The sequence below is a fragment of the Canis lupus genome, chromosome 17 (genome assembly GCF_011100685.1).
Source record: "Canis lupus familiaris isolate Mischka breed German Shepherd chromosome 17, alternate assembly UU_Cfam_GSD_1.0, whole genome shotgun sequence".
NCBI lineage: Eukaryota > Metazoa > Chordata > Mammalia > Carnivora > Canidae > Canis > Canis lupus.
Genome location: NC_049238.1, coordinates 55,112,412 through 55,129,098, shown reverse-complemented (window position 1 = coordinate 55,129,098; position 16,687 = coordinate 55,112,412). Strand labels below are relative to the sequence as shown.

Here is a 16,687-nt window from a genome sequence, read left to right as displayed (position 1 = left end):
TTTGTCTCTTGATCTCACTCCAATCATTCTTTCATCTCTACCACTCTACTGCAATTTTGAGATCACTAATGACTCCAAATTTTGAAATTTTGCCAAATTCAATTCTTAGACCTCATCTTACTTGACTAATCAAGCAATCATTTGACCCAGGGAATCATGCCTCCTTACCTTGTCCTCATTGGCCCCTCCTTCTCAATCACATTTGCTAGTTCCTACTCAGCAATTGGTTTTGGAAGATTCTTGCTTCTGCCTCCAGACATCTCTTCTCTATCATACTTACTCCCACACTTTACATATTATCTATATGCTGATGACTAAAATTTGAATCTAGGCCCTAAATGTGAGACTCATGTATCCAATACCTACTCTTGGATTTCAAATAAACATTTCTCTCTCTCTCTCTCTCTCTCTCTCTCATACTCTCTCTCACTTTGTTCTCCTTTTTAAAAAAAAAAATTCAGGTGCATAGAAATGATTTTTTTAAAGATTTTATTTATTTATTCATGAGAGCCACAGAGAGAGAGAGAGAGGCAGAGACACAGGCAGAGGGAGAAGCAGGCTCCATGCAGGGAGCCCGACGTGGGACTCGATACCAGGACTCCAGGATCATGCCCTGGGCCTAAGGCAGGCGCCAAACCACTGAGCCACCCAGGGTTCCCTAGAAATGAATTAATCATAACCTTTGGTTGATGACACACTCAGTTTTTATCAATGCTTGGCCTTCTTTAAAACATTTTTTATTAATTGCTTTGATAATATAATAAGTACCTATGAACCCACAGCCCAATACAGAAATAAGAATATTGACAATAATGTAAATCACAGTCTAGGGTCTTCCTCTGTTCCATCCTCCCCTCCACCCCTCAGTTAACCCCCTCTCACCATCTCCATCATTATAATTGTCCCATACAACATCAGCTGTCTCCTGGACTTACACAGTAGTCTTCTAACCAATCTCCCTGCTTCTTCTTTTGCTTCCCACTCTCACCCCCAGCTGATCAATTCTTTTCATTGCATCTGAGGTGATTCTTCAAAGTCAGCTCACATAAATTCTCTCTCCATAACTTCCAATGGCTTCCCATCTCATGCAGGATAAAATCCAAAATCCTTGCAATGGATTACCAGGATCTATACCAAGACTCTCACTTCTCATCAGCTATCATCCTCCTCACTGTTCCTTTGGCTTAAAGTCTTGGAAGTTGCTGTTCCAGCTGTCTAGAATAACTCTTTCCCAAAATATCTTGTCCCTCTCTCTTATTTTATTCAGGTTGTTGCTCACCAGTGACTCCTCAGCTTTCACTAAGAATGACTTCCTCATCCACTTCGCAAGTCATTTTCCAGCTCCCTTATTCTATTCATGATACCCTTTAACTTCTTATAAGTGTATTTTTTTTTATTGTTTGCCTTGTCTCCATAGAATGAACGCTCCATGGGGGCAGAGACCTTGTCTTGTTTATTACTCTAACCCTACTACCTAGAACAGTATCTGGCACTTGTTATAGTCTGGAGCCCCTGGGAAGCAGACTCTGAGACAGGGTTTGGTGTGCATGACTTCTATTAGAGAGTATTCTTGGGATGAACAGCTATAAAGGCGAAGAGAAAGAAACAGAACTAGCCAGAAGGAGAAGTTGAGTGATGATAACAGTCTTAATGAAGGCCTTAGCCAACCCCATAGGAAACTCTCAAGCTGGGATGGTCTTCTAGAGTTGTACCAAATTGAGATAACAAGCCAGGGTCTTTGTAAGCCCACATAGATCAGTCATCCCTGGGTTTGCCCTAGGAAGGGGACATGACCTTGGCAGAAGGGCTCTCTTCAGCTAGGCCGTTGAGTAGTAGGCTGACAGCTGAGTGTTTGCTGCCAGCAGCACTCCAAGAAGCTAGGGAAATAATTCCTTCATTTCTGAAGGAAGATCTGCATGGCATATCACAATATTCATTATAGCATTCAATAAGGTAGTTGAACAAACAAACTTATTGAAATCCAAGAAAAGAACAGATGGGATGAGAGTTCATGACATGCAAAAGAGGAAAGAAAGGAAAACCAAGTCAGTGAATCCTCATGCCCAGAGTCCTCCATTTGCCTACTACAGGAAAGGCTCTTTGCTGGTGCTCTTCAGCTTATAATGTTAAAAACAATATGATCCCTGCCCTTGAGAAAGAGAATGAAGCATAGGCGCAAGCATCCATGGCGCCAAGCATTGTATTTTAACTTCTACGGGTAGCACAAACTAGTGCTCATAGTGGGAAAAGAGGAGGAGGGTAATAGATGTAATAATCATCACTAGTATAGCCTTATAGATGAAGAAACTGAGCACAGAAAGGGGAAGGGACTTCTCAGGGTCACACAACAGAGCAGTGTCAGGGGTAAAACCTAGTGATAAACACACAGCCCCCAATGCCCCTTAAACAACTGCCTAACTATTTGGCCAGAGCTCCTTATGTGATGCCTGCTTTCCCCCTTCTTTAGTTAGTAGTGATGGGAGTCACTGGCCAACCCTGTTGCTGGGTCAAGTGGAAGCTCTCACTTAACTGTTACCACTGCAAAAGGAATGGTGTCACCTGAGTCAACCTGGAGTCTGTTTTCCTGTAGCTCATGAATGGCAATCTGAGAAATAAACTCTGGGCATTATTATTGGGGTATAAGAATAATTCATAAGGCTCTGGCAGAGGTAACTAGTCTTGGCTGTGATGGAAAAAAGAAAATAAGATTGTGATTTCAGAGAGTGTCAAACAGTCACTTAAAATCATGGTTTTAGGGGCACTCAGGTAGCTCAGTGGTTGAGCATCTGCCTTTGGCTCAGGTTGTGATCCCAGGGTCCTGGGTTTGAGTCCTGCATAAGGCTCCTGACAGGGAGCCTGCTTCTCCCTCTGCCTATGTCTCTGCCTCTCTCTCCCTCTCTGTGTCTCTCATGAATGAATAAATAAACTCTTAAAAAAAAAAAGAAAAGAAATTATGGTTTCAGCTTCGCTTTGTGCTATCCCTCAAATTAATCAATTTCCATTTGCCTACACTAATCAACCTGAATAGCAACCTGGCAAACTGCCCTCTGTCAGGTTATACTTCTGCTTGCAATGCATGAGGGTGCCTGTTTACCCAAACCCTTGATAACCCTTATTTTTCTTAAAGATTTTATTTATTCATTCATGAGAGACACAGAGGGAAAAGCAGGCTCCATGCAGGGAGCCTAATGCAGGACTCAATCCCGGGTCTCCAAGATCACGCCCTGGGCTAAAGGCAGCACTAAACGCTGAGCCACCCAGGCTGCCCCCTTGACAACCCTTATTGTCAAACTCTTGTATTGTTGCCAGACGGATGAAAATAGCATCTCACTGTAGTTTTAATTTGAATTTATCTTACTATAAATGAGTTTAAGCAGGTATTCATAATTTTAAAAACCATTTGTTTTTATTTACCACAAAATGTATGCTCATATCCTTTGCCCATTTTCCAATGGGTTGTTGAACTTCTGTATTTATAAGGAAATTTTTATAAGGAAAGTTTTGTTAGAAATATAAGCCCTTCATTTGTAGTATGAGTTGCAATTAACTTAATTTGACATTTGCCTTTTGATCTTGCTTTTAGCATTAGTTGTGTGTATGTGTGTGTGTGTGTGTGTGTGTGTGTGTGTGTATAAGAAACCATCCCAACACATATTGGCTTAACACAACAAGCACTTATTTGTTAATAATGCTATGGTCTGTCCTCAGCTGAGACCACTGATCTCTATGCCACCAGGCGTCAGCTACGCTCACCTATGCTTTAAAGTTACAGAATGGTTGATGGCCTCAATCACAGGTCTGGTGGTTGATTCATCAGTAGAGATAATGGAGATCACTAGCCATTCAGCAGGCTAACCTAGTATTCTTCTCATGGTGGTCACAGGTTCCAAAACACAGCAAGACAGCAAGCACCAATGCCCATGTTTTTAAGCTTCTGTTGTGTGTCATATTTGTTATTGTCCCAATGACCAAAGCAAGTAATATGGTTAAGGCTGGAGTCAGGGTGGAAAAGGAATACCTGAGGGTGTGAATAAAGGGAAGAAATTTGGGGCGCTTGCATGGTGCAGGCAGTTAAGCATCCAACTTTTGGTTTCCGCTCAGGTCATGATCTCAGGGTCATGGGATCAAGCCCTGCATCAGGCTCCACATTCAGCGTAGAGTCTGCTTCTCCCTCTCTCTCTGTCATGTCCCCACTCGTGCTCACTCTCTCTCAACTAAATAAATAAAATCTTTAAAAATAAATAAGTAAAGGGAAGAAATTTGTGGCCATTTTTGCAAGTAATCTCACACTTATGGGATTTGTTTGTTTGGGGTTTTGATTCTTTATCTTGGTGTTACTATTTGTTAGTTTTTCTATACAGTTTTTAATTTTTATATAATACAATTTCATGGATTCTGAGTTTTGAGTCATAGGTAGAAAGCCCTTCTCCACTCTAAGGTTACAAAGGTAATTTTTTTTTCTTTTTTTATGGCTTCACTGGTTACATTTAAACTTTGATTCATTTGAAATTTATCCTTGTGTTCACTCCACATTTCTACATTTATATATATTTAAATATATAATATGTATAATATATAGTGAGAAATAAAGAATGAAAGTGGGGGCAAGAGGCAGAGGGAGAGGGCAGCCCTGGTGGTGCAGTGGTTTAGCGCCGCCTGCAGTCCAGGGCGTGATCCTGGAGACCCTGGATCGAGTCCCACGTCAGAGACCCTGGATCGAGTCCCACGTCAGGCTCTCTGTATGAAGCCTGCTTCTCTCTCTGCCTCTCTCTCTCTCTTTGTGTTTATGAATAAATAAATAAAATCTTTAAAAAAAAATTTAAAAATTTAAAAAAAAAATTAAAAAATAAAAGAGACAGAGGGAGACAGTCTTAAGCAGGCTCCATGCCCAGTGCAGAGCCTGACGTGGGGCTCAATCTCACAACCCTGAGATTGTGACCTTAGCCAAAATCAAGAATTGAACACTTAACTGACTGAGCGACCCAGGAGCCCCCACATTTATATTCTTAACTAACACATAACATAATCTTTCTCTATTTGGGAAAGTTGTTGTATTGGTCAGGATAGGCAAAGTTATGCCTAATTACAACCCAATTACAAACAAATCCTAATCTTAGTGGCTTTAAGAAGAAAAATTTATTTCATGCTACATTGTCCATCAGGTTTTGCCATAAGCTCTGCTCAGGGACATCAACTTTACTCAGGGACCTAGACTGATGAACCAGTCTCCATCTAGAACATTCCCAGTATCACACAGAAGAGAGATCATGACCAAACACAGACTGCCTCTTCCAGCATCTTCTCAGAAATAACACATCCTTTCTACTCTAGTGTCATTTGCAAAAGCAAGTCTCACAACCAATCTTGATGCCAATGGGATTGTCCCTTGAGGAGTGACAGCAAATATTTGGGAACAACAATTCAATCTTTCATAACTGTCCTTTCTGCTAATGTGCAGATTTGGAAAGAAACACACATGGAGTCTGCAGCCAGCTGGGGACCCCATCTCACCAGCTGGCTCAGGAACATCACTGCTAGCCTGTCGTTGTACCTGATGTCCCCAGGTCTTATACTCTGCTCAGATCAGAGGGCACAAGTATAGCCCAGAGCAGCAAAGGACAGAAAGGGAGGAACAGTGGGCCTCACCCAGGGGACTGTTGTGAGTTGAATTATGCCTTCCTAAAAAGATATATTGGAGTACCTTCCCTCATTCCTGGTGCCTCAGAATGTTATCCTATTTGGAGATGGGGTCTTTATAGAGAGACTCAGGTTAAGATGAGATCATTAGGATGAGTAGTGATCCAATATGACTGATATCTTTACAAAAAGGGGAAATTAGGACACACACATGTACTGGGGGAAGATAGTGTGAATATGCAGGGGAAAGATAGCCATCCACAAGCCAAGGAAGGAGGTCTGGAAAAGATTCTACATTCAGAGCCCACAAAAGGAACCGGCCCTGACAACACCTTAGTGTCAGCCTTCCAGCCTCCAAGACCATGAGATGATAAGTGTCTGCCGTGCAAACTACCCAATTCTGGGTTACGGCAGCCTAGGCGAATGAATACAGGGAACACCTCCAGCTGCTTGGTAGGGGCTTCCTGGATGCTCTTTTAAAAGTGTTTCTGGTGCCACACTGGATGAACAGGAAAGACATCCATGACCAATGATCGATGCTATTTATGAAAGTGAGCTTGGGAGCAGTATTGGATTTGGAATCAACTGGCCAGGAAATGCACCTGGGTTCTAGGATGTTGTGACTTTTCCAGGAAAACAGGGGCTTTGCTGAAAGATGAGGGAGGGAGCATGGAGAGCCAGCATAGCATCCACGGGGATATTGGTCCCTAGCCTTGCTCAGCAATAAAGCAATCAGCCCTTTACTAATAAGATAGCACTAGCAACTTGCAAGAGAAAGTCAAAGTCTCAAACAAGATGAGAGCTCCTTAATATTTCACCAGATGTCAGCATTCCCTTCAATTATCCTTTTTGAAGTTTTCTATATTAAGATGACAATGTCTGCTCTCCCCAGCTCTGCTGAGCATTATGAGATCTCTTCACCTCCAGCAGAGTATTATAAGACTCCAGAGCCCTGCTAACCACAAGGTGTCTCTCAGAGCAGATCTTAGAATGCACTAGTGTATAAGAGAAAGCCTGAAATGTGCATGAAAAGGCACACAGGTGTGGGTATAATAGTTGCTTTTGGCATCTGAGGGCCCCCCTTTATTTCCTTTCTTCCTTTTTTATTTTATTTATTAGAGAGAGAGAAAGAGAGAGAGAGAGAACGTACATGCCCGGGGAGAGGACCAGGGGAGAGGCAGAGGCAAGGGAGAGGGAGAAGCAGGCTCCCCGATGAGCCTAACACTGACACCAGGCTCCATCCCAGGACCCCCGGATACCAGGATCATGACCTGAAGCAAAGGCAGATGCTTAACTGACTGAGCCACCCAGTTGCCCATCTGTATTTCCTTCCTGATGGCACATTCAACAACAAACTTCTGTATGCTAAACCTGAGTCATTAGTGCGTGCATGTATATGTGTGTGTGTGACATGGCTCAGCATACTGGGTGCTCCATGGGACACCATTCCAATTTTTTTTAAAAGATTTTATTTATTTATTCATGAGAGACACACAGAGAGAGGAAGAGACACAGGCAGAGAGAGAAGCAGGTTCCACGCAGGGAGCCCGATATGGGACTTGATCCCAGGACTCCAGGACCACACCCCGGGGCCAAAAGCAGGCACTCAACTGCCAAGCCACCCAGGGCTCACCAACCATTCCAATTTTGGAAGCAAGGTAGCACTTCTGCTACTGACATCAGGGTTGATTCCACAGGCCACAGCAGTAGTAACCATGGCGAGATGACATCTGAAGGGACCTTAGAGGCAGTGATGCCAGAAAGAAACACGGAGCAGAATTGGATCCCTGGGTGGCTCAGCAGTTGAGCACCTGCCTTCGACTCAGGGTGTGATCCTGGAGTCCCGGGATCAAGTCCCACATTAGGCTCCGTGCATGGAGCCTACTTCTCTCTCTGCCTGTGTTTCTGCCTCTCTCTCTCTCTCTCTCTCCCTCTGTGTCTCTCATAAAGTAGTAAAAATTTAAAAATCTTAAAAAAAAACACACAAAGCAGAATAAGACTTAAGAAGAGCATTCTACTGCTTATATAACAAACCACCCCCAAAACTGTGGCTTGAAACACCACCATTTTACTCATTCATGATTATGTGGGTCAGTAATTTGGGCTGGGCTCAGCTGGGTGATTCTTCTTGTCATCCAAGGTCATTCATGTGGCACTAGCCACCTGACAGGTCAGCTGGGGACTGGGTGCTGTAGGGGATCTCAGCTGGGCTGGCTTTCTTCTGTTCCACAGGCTTTATCACAAGGTGGCAGAAGAGTCCTCAGCAGCCAGAGAGGGCAAGCCCAAATGCATTAGCACTTCCCAGGCCTCTGCTTGCATCACCCTTGCTAATATCCCAGTGGCCAAGCCCAGAGCCAGTGTGGGAGGAGATTGCACAAAGGTTTAGATCTAAGTAGCCATGATTCCTTGGGGGCCTTTCAGTGTAAGAATCTCCCACAGTTTGCTTTTCTGGGAACCTTTGTAAAAGGTGCAGAGATTCTCCAAGGTAAAATTTGCAGACAGCTAGAGCTTCTGCCTTAGAAAGTAGTGATAGCTTTATTACTTTCATTATTATGATCTCATCTATGTGCACAGGCAAGTAGGCCTGGAGAAACTCAAATGATGGGCCTCAGTCAAATCCCTTCATCTCTAAGGCTCAGTTTCCCATTTGTAAAACTCACCCTATACGGGTTATAGGAAGGATTGCATGAGTGTACAGCCTTTTGTGGAAAGTGCAAGGCCATCAGTGGGTATTCTATCAGCCAGGAGAGGCTAGGAGGGAAACTTTAATCTGGTGTACAGGGAAATGCACAGATACTCAATGAGAAGAGAGAGCTCTGCAAGACGGAACTGTTTAATGAGGTTTTGCGGGTTTTTAAAAAAGATTTTATTTATTTATTTGAGAGTGAGAGAAAGAGACAGAGCAGAAGCAGGGGAGCAGCAAGAGAGGGGAAAAGCAGGCTCTCTACTGAACAGGGAGCCCCACACAGGGCTCGATCCTAGGACCCTGGGATCATGACCTGGGCTGAAGGCAGACACTTAACTAACTGAGCCACCCGGGCGCCCCTAATGAATTTTTTAAAATTTAAATTCAATTTGCCAACATGTAGTATAACACCCAGTGCTCATCTCATCAAGTGCCCTCCTTAGTTCCCATCACCCAGTCACCCTATTCCTCCCCTTCCCTTCCATAACCCTCTTTTTGTTTCCCACAGTTAGGACTCTTATGGTTTGTCTTCCTCTCTACTTTTCCCCCACTCAGTCCCCCCCCCCCTTCCCTTATGGTCCTTTTCACTATTTTGTATACTCCCTGTATGAGTGAAACCATATGCTGATTGTCCTTCTCTGACTGACTTACTTCAGTCAACCTAATACCCTCCAGTTCCCTCCACGTCGAAGCAAATGGTGGGTATTTGTCGTTTCTAATGGCTGAGTGATATTCCATTGTATACATAGATCACAGCTTCTTTATCCATTCATCTGTCAAAGGACACCGAGGCTCCTTCCACAGTTTGGCTATTGTGGCCTTTGCTGCTAGAAACATTGGGGTGCAGGTGTCCCAGCATTTCACCACATCTGTCTCTTTGGGGTAAATACCCAGTAGTGCAATTTCTGAGTTACAGGGTAGTTCTATTTTTAACTTCTGGAGGAACCTCCACACTGTTTTCTAGAGTGGCTGCATCCCCACCAACAGTGCAAGAAGGTTCCCTTTTCTCCACATCCTCATCAACATCTGTTGTTTCCTGTCTTGTTAATTTAGCCATTCTCACCCATGTAAGGTGGTAGCTAACTGCGGTTTTGATTTGTATTTCCCTGATGACGAGTGATATGGAGCATTTTTTTCATGTGCCTGTTGGCCATGTGCTCTAATGAATTTTTTAAAAATTCATGAAAAGACCTTTTGGTTCAAGAGACATTAAGTTAGTCTTGGTCTCTCTGTCTCTCTCCCCAAGATCAGCAAGAAGAAAACAGAGTTTGTCTCTGTTTCACACATCTGCTTTCCTTTTGTGCCAATCTGAAATCGTTCCTCTACCTCAAATGCAACGTGTTCTCTCCTGCTCCGAACAGTGTTGATCCAGTTCATGAGACATTGCCTCCAGAAAGTGTTTGATGGATCACACCCCACGCTGATCCCTGCTCACCCATCCATCAAACATTACCACGTCCCTTTAACGTGTCTGACACGGTGCTAGGACCCGGTGACACAAAGACGAATGAGGCATAGTTTTTATCCTCTGGCCTCTCACAGACTGGCGATCAGATAGATGCATAAACAGGAAGTAGCACTAGCACTGTGTGCTGTGAAAGAAAAATGTGCATTTTTTTTAAACAAACACATAATGATCCCTTATGCTGTTGCATGCCTAAGACTGGGGTGAAATACAAAAATGAATAAGATGCCTTTTCTATTTTTAAGGGGTGTCTAGGGCAGAAGCCAGACAAGTCAACAGTCACAATTGGGGAACATGAAAGCAAGCATGAGGTCCACGTGGGAACCCTGAGCATGGCACCTGCCAGATTGAAGCAGCCGGGGAAAGTTCTCCATAGAATTTATATCAAACAGGAAAAAACAGGGGGTGGACTCCAACCAGGCAGGACAGCATGCACAAAGGCAGAGTGGCTTGGGAGAGCGTGGCATTTTGGAGAAACCCAAAGCAACTCAGCATGCCTGGTACACAGCATGAGCAGGGGGAAGGTGACAACAAAGTAGTAAAGTCCACAGAGGTAGGCAGAGGCCAGGCCACAGGTAGTGGCTGGGGAACCATTGATCATTTTAACCTGGCAAGTGACCAGATTGGATTTGCATTTTAGAAAGATCACTCTAGCAGAGGTGGGTAGATGGGCACATACAGGAGCAGTCTGGGGGCAAGACAGTGACATAAGAGGCTGTTTAAAATTCACTTCAAATGGGAAATTATGAGGGATTGCATTTAGGTAATAGTACTGAGGACAGAGAGAACGGGTGGATTTAGAAGCCATAAAGCAGCGTTATGGGCTGAATTATGTCCTCCCCTGAAAAAATACACGTGTACCTCAGAATGTGACTGTTTGGAGAGACCTTTAAAAATGTGATAAAGTTAAAGGTCATTAGGGTGAGCTCTAATCCTATATGGTTGTTGTGCTTTTAAGATTAGCACACAGAGGGCAGGCCGGGTGGCTCAGCAGTTTAGTGCCACCTTAGCCCGGGGCGTGATCCTGGAGACCGGGGATCAAGTGCCACCTCGGGCTCCCTGCATGGAGCCTGCTTCTCCCTCTGCCTGTGTCTCTGCCTCTCTCTCTCTCTCTCTCTCTCTCTCTCTCTCTCTGCCTCTCATGAATAAATAAATAAAACCTTTAAAAAAAAAAAAGATTAAACACAGAGACACACAGAAGGAAAGCCACGAGAAGACACAGGGAGAAGACAGCTATCTACAAACCAAGGAGAGAGGCCTCAGAAGAAACCAATCCAGCTGATAGAATGTCTTGGACTTCCAGGCTCCAGAATTATAAGAAAATTAATTTCTATTGTTTAAGTCACCCCATCTGTAGTACTTCCCTATGGCACCCTGAGCAAACAAATACAAGCAGGTAGACTCGGAGACCTGGGGGCACCTGGATGTCCTGGGGCTGCATGGATATCCAGGAAGTGCACAAATGTAGGGGCTGAGGGAAGAGACCAGAAGGTGGCTTTCAGGTTTTTTATTTTGCCACCCCACATGTGATGCTGCCTCTTTCCAAAAGGTATAACTCAGGAGTGGTGGTGGGGTTGGAGATGGAAGATGGTGCCTTCTAGCTTGGACACGTCCAGTTCCAGCTGGGACATGTGCATGGGTCCCTGTCGAACAATGAGTGGAGATGCCCACTAAGTAAGTGGACTCGTGAGGCTGGAGCTCACACAGGAGTGTGGGGATACGGATAATGGGATCTCCAGATGTAGGGGCAGTTGAAGCAAAGGACAGTCAGGGCCACCGCGGGAACATATGCGCTGTGAGAAGAGAAAGCAGAGGCCAGGAACCCCAGAGAACCCCACCACTTACAGGAGAAGCTAAGAACGATGGCCTGGGCACAGGACAGAGCGAAAGGTTTAGGCATTTCTCAGAGAAGAAAATGTCAAGAGAGGCTCTTGAATCCTGGGGAGATCAATGTCTCAAAGTCTCTATCTTTGTCTCTCTTTTTCACACACACATACTTTCCTCTCTTTCTCTTTCTCTCTCTCTCTCTCCCTCTCTCTCTCTCTCTCTCTCTCTCACACACACACACACACACACACACACACACAGACATTTATGTGGTTTTACCATCTTGCAATATTGGTCTGGTGCTTTGCAATGATCTTTCCATCATTTTATGTGCATCGCTCTTCAGGTTATAGAGTCAGAACCAGAGCAATGTCTGTCTACTTCTCCAGAGGCATCAGAAGGCCTTTAGCTCTATGTCCCCAGCCCCCCTCATGGTGGGTGGGCTCCTCCGGCCAGCCCGCAAACATTGGTCCCTTTCTCACTCCCACAGGGGCATGTCACGGGGTTGTCTTGGTTTTTCCTCCAGGGCCTGCTGAGCCCATCCTGTAGTGATGATGAATGACTGATGGACATAGACTCAGTGGCCCTGCTCCGGGACATTTGAGGTGAAGACGCTCTTTTTAAGGCTTTTTGAGGAGTTGGGCAGAAACCTTGTGCCTTTGGGGTGGGGTCAGCTGTATAGGAACTGTGGAAATCCCTGCTCCTGCTCCCACTTAACCCAGCCTCCCAGACCTGGGGAAGTCCAGTTGGCGCGAACACTTCATAGGTTCCTGGTGTTCCCTTTATTCAAGTCTGGGGAAAGGAAGGCGTGTGGACTCCCCTCTCATGGACTCCTCACTTCAATCAAGATGCCTTGAAGAAAGGTAATTCGCCCAGAGTTGCAGTTCTTAATTAAGAACTTAGGATGTGGGGGAGCCTGGCTGGATCAGCCTGAGTTCCTTGATCTTGATCTTGAGCTCATGAGACCCCTGAGATCTTGATCTCAGGGCCATGAGTTCAAGCCCCGCGTTGGGTGTAGAGATTAGCAAAAACAAACTAAAAAATAAAAAAATAAAAAAAAGAATCCAGGGTGTGGGCCTGGCTCTGGGTGACTCTAAAGATCTCACCATTGTTAAACGCCGTCTCCCCTGTGGTCTCCCCGGTTCTGCCTTCCTGTCCCGCATCCTCCAAGCCTATCCCAGCAGCCCACAAGCCAACACTGAACTCATGCGCTGAAACAACACGGTGCGAGCCAGAGGGCTTTATGCCTTAAGAACTTCTGCCTCCTGGGAAATCTGAGTGCTGGGTAAGATGTCAGAGATCGCTCCTTCCAGCCCACTCACCCGCAGCAAGAGCTCCTGGGCAGCGCCAGCCAGTGTCCCTGGGGTGTGAAGGTGCCCGCGAGGCGGGCAGGGCCCAGCCTCTCCCCCTTGCTCCGAGAAGAAGCCCCACGAGGTCTGCCCACCCGGCCGGGCTGTCTCAGGGGCCCGGGGCCAGCTCAGCCCTCGGTGACACCAGCGCCCCGTCCTCCCGGCCACAGAGGTGCGGCCCCTCCTTGAGAGTCCACACCAGTGGGGGCCGCCTGTGTCTGAGCATCACCTGCCCCCGGGGCTGGGGACTGGGCCTCCCGGCTCCCTGGCGGGCCCTGACACTTGGAGCTGTTCCAGTCCTTTCTCGGGTGATCAATCGCCATCCCCGAGCTCCCTCCAGAGTCGGGAGGCGAAGACGTGCCCCGCATGCAGGGCCCTGGGCGGCCGTGCCCCCCCCCCCCCCCCCCGCAGGTGGAGGCTCCGGAGGCAGCCCCCGGCCGGCCTCCCCGCGGCTGGGAGGGCCCCTGTGCCTGCGGGGACTGGTGCCGGCAGCTGCTTCCTCATACCTGGGCCGGCCCCGCCGCCCCACTGCGGCCGAGGCGCTATTTAAGGCGGTCGCCCCGGAGCGGGAGCGGGAGCCGGAGCCGGAGCTGCGGTGAGTCACGGCCCAGCAGGCGGCGGCTCCTGGACCCCAGCGCCCACCTCGCGGCGAGGCGCGCTTCCCCCGGCCATGGCCTCCCCGGGGCAGATCATCTTCTGGAGGTAGCGTCTGCTTGTCCGTCTTCGCAGTCGGGGGGAGGTCTGTGGGGGGCGCTGAGCACCACCGGGCTGCCTTCTGGCGCTGGCAAGAAGCCTGGCCGGACCAGAGCCTCGCCAGATGGGACCTCGCAGCACAGCCCGGCCGCCCAGGGCTCTACGCAGGGTTGGGCTGGGTTTCCACCACCGGGGGTGGCACCTGCCGGGGCAGCTCCGATCGGGGAGTGTGTGTGTGTGGGGGGGGGGGGGGGGGGGCTGAGAGCATCCCAGACGGGGAGGCTCTTGCGGGGCACCCAGCATGGTGGCCTGGAGCTGCTGCTGGGGTGGAAGGGAACCGGTGACCGATGATGGGGAGGATGCAGGCAAGTGCGCTGTGTGGCCCCCAGGATGAAGCAGGTGAGCAGCTCTGACCCTTCTGTGCGGGTGTGACTTCCCGGTACTGCTGCCTACCCCAGCCAACACCCTCCCACCACCCCCAACTCCAGGATGGGGTCCCTAGTTCTCCAGAGGCTCCCTGGAGAGGAGAGCCCTGCTGCTGGCTGCTGCTGCTGCTGCTGCTGAGGCCTGAGTCTGCCCACCCTGGGGTCTAGGCCAGAGTAGGAAAGGACGCAGGAAGAAAGAACAGGGAAGGCACAAATGGCAGGAAGCTAGTAGAGCTGAGAGGAGGGGTGAGCCTAACCCCCCTGCAGGAGGAAAGAAGAAAGCCTATCCCTTACATTTTGCTCCTCCCACTTAGCTACCTCTAGTTGCTTATTCTTCCCTCAGGACATCACTTCCCTTTACAGAAAGAGCTGGAGAGTGAAGGAAGGGTTTTCCCCCCCGAGAGGGCTGGTGATTCAATGTCTGACACAACTGATGACGGTTTTTAGGAAGACGGGTACCTGTCAGGTCTCAGGGTTGTTTGAGAGATCAGTCCTCTAATTTCTAGATATCCTTTCCAGGGAGAGGAAAAGAAGGGGGTGATGGAGGAAAGCTCAGGTTAACAGTGAAGTTTGTGAAGAGGCTGAGGGGATATGACTTCCCAGCAGCAGCCTAGAATATTCTCTCCCTTAAAACAAAATAGCCGCTCCCTCACTTGTGTCCATCTGCAATAGCTAGTCCTGCAGCAGGGGTTGGCAGGGACAGGGTGAGAGGTGGTTTCTGGGGGCCAGTAGGGTGTTGGGCAGCACTCCCCTTCCTGTGGCTCGTGAGGACACTGCTCCCAGGAGGTAGGGCTTCCACTGAGGCTTTTCTGCCCTGCAAGAACGCCCAAGGAAGCACCGACGTCAGAGGAACTGGTGTGCCAGCATCTTCATCTCCATGCCCTGGGCTAGGTAGGTGCTTTACAGAAGTCTCCTTTAATCCTCATGGTAGCCTGTGAGAGTTCATTATCACCTCAGAGAAGTTAAGTCATGTGCTCAAGGCCACACACTGTGCAAGCAGGGCAGCATTTAAATCCACTCTATCTCTGAAACCCAAGCTCTCTCCTCTGGGGCATGCTCGCCCCCACTCCCCTCCCTGACCTAGACTCCCCCTCCCCCAACCCCCATTCCTCCATTCTGGTTCCATAGATGGGAAACACTCCTCAAGCAACAAGTGGCTCTGTTGTTCCAAGGATGGATGTGTGGGCTTTCTAATAATACATTATAACCAGCCTGACTGGTTTGGTGGGAGGATTAGCAGGAAGTGGGTGTTCAAAACGCATATTCCCCCACCCTTTAGAGACCAAATGGAATCAACAGAGGCTCTTCTGGTTGGCCCTAGCATGCCTCATTAGCTATTCATACTCTGCAATTGCAAAAGCAATGACAAGCCACAAGGGCGGCAGATCTTTTGTGCAAAGAGGCCACCAGGAAGAGGGTCAATGGGCAGGCTTGGTGGGAAGCAGGTCTGGAGAATTCATCCCAGGGAGCCTACCTAGGGGAACCTAGTATCCACTCTTGGCCCTAACAAACCCTCTTTATTTGCCATAATTTTCTCAATTCATAATAATTCCTTTTATTGAGGTGATCATTACCATTGGTGATGCAGGAGAGCTTATGAGAGGGCCTGCCATGCTTCACAGACCCGCTAGTGCATTTACTCTCTTAATTACCAGAGAGCTTAATACCTTCAAGTCTCATGCTCAAAAATGTATGCCACTCAGACATGGAATACTGTTTCTACTGTGCCTGACCTTCTTGGTATATTTAAGTACCATATGATCAGAATTCTCCTCCCCTCTTCCCATTATGGCTGTCAACGAGAACAGCATTTGCCCATGGAACATTTGTTGAGTACCTGCTAGGAGTGCAAGTCATGATCCCTGCTCAAAGAGGTTATATTCTGCTCAACACTAACTGAGTATCTACTATATGAAGGGCATTAGACCAGGCACTGGGGCAAAGGCAGCTATGATATTGATGAAATTATAGCCTAGTGGAGGAGAAGGCCTCCCAAACAGATCATTCCAACCTGCTGTTCATTAAGTCAAGAGATAGTAAGGGCAGGAGGCAACAGCAGCCTTCCCTAACCTGAGGCTTTGAGGGAGGTTTTCTGAGCCAGTTGATGGCTGGGCTAAGTCTGGAAGGATGAGTTAGTGTGATCCAGGTGAAGAAGGGTAGGAAGGACAGACACTCTATGCAAAGAAAAGAAAAGAAAAGAATAGAATAGAACTCATGGACCAGCATCGGGTGTTGGAAAGCTACAAGCTACTCTCCTATCATCATTAAATTATGAAGCATGAGGCAGGGAGTGCTAGGATGAGGCAGGATAGGCCGAGTCAGGTCATGCTGGGCCTCATCTGCCAGGCTCAAAGTTAGGGATTTGTTGTTGTGATGAGGAGCCAAAGAAGGCTCTCAACCAGGGGGATCTTGGTGGTTTTCATCTTAGGTGGGTAACTCCAAAGGTAGCATGAGGATAAATCCACTCTATCCCTGAAACTCCAGGGCATTGAGCCTGGAGGTCAGGAGAAATAGTAGGGAAATAGTTGCCATCAGAAGGGTAGAGAATAATGAGGACTTGAAGTAGAGAATGATAGCAGGGATCCAAAGGGGAAAATAAATTCCA

At 47.5% G+C, this 16,687-nt stretch overlaps 1 protein-coding gene and 1 long non-coding RNA gene across 4 annotated transcripts in view; both read left to right on the top strand.

Annotated features, from left to right (window-relative positions):
• Positions 1–11,173: 11,173 nt before the first annotated feature.
• On the top strand, positions 11,174–12,645 carry LOC111090446. Its single transcript, XR_005372643.1, has 3 exons — positions 11,174–11,462; positions 12,142–12,220; positions 12,407–12,645. It is a non-coding gene; the product is annotated as an uncharacterized LOC111090446 (long non-coding RNA).
• An 829-nt stretch (positions 12,646–13,474) lies between these two features.
• The window catches only part of VTCN1 (V-set domain containing T cell activation inhibitor 1), a 55,268-nt gene continuing 52,055 nt past the window's right edge, over positions 13,475–16,687 (top strand). Inside the window, exon 1 of one of the 3 annotated variants that reach the window (XM_038561886.1) lies at positions 13,475–13,666. In XM_038561886.1, coding sequence (XP_038417814.1) covers positions 13,635–13,666 — 32 coding nt within the window. In that variant the 5' untranslated portion in view covers positions 13,475–13,634. The remainder of the gene's footprint in view (positions 13,667–16,687) is intronic. The other 2 variants (XM_038561885.1, XM_038561887.1) reach the window with 2 other exon arrangements.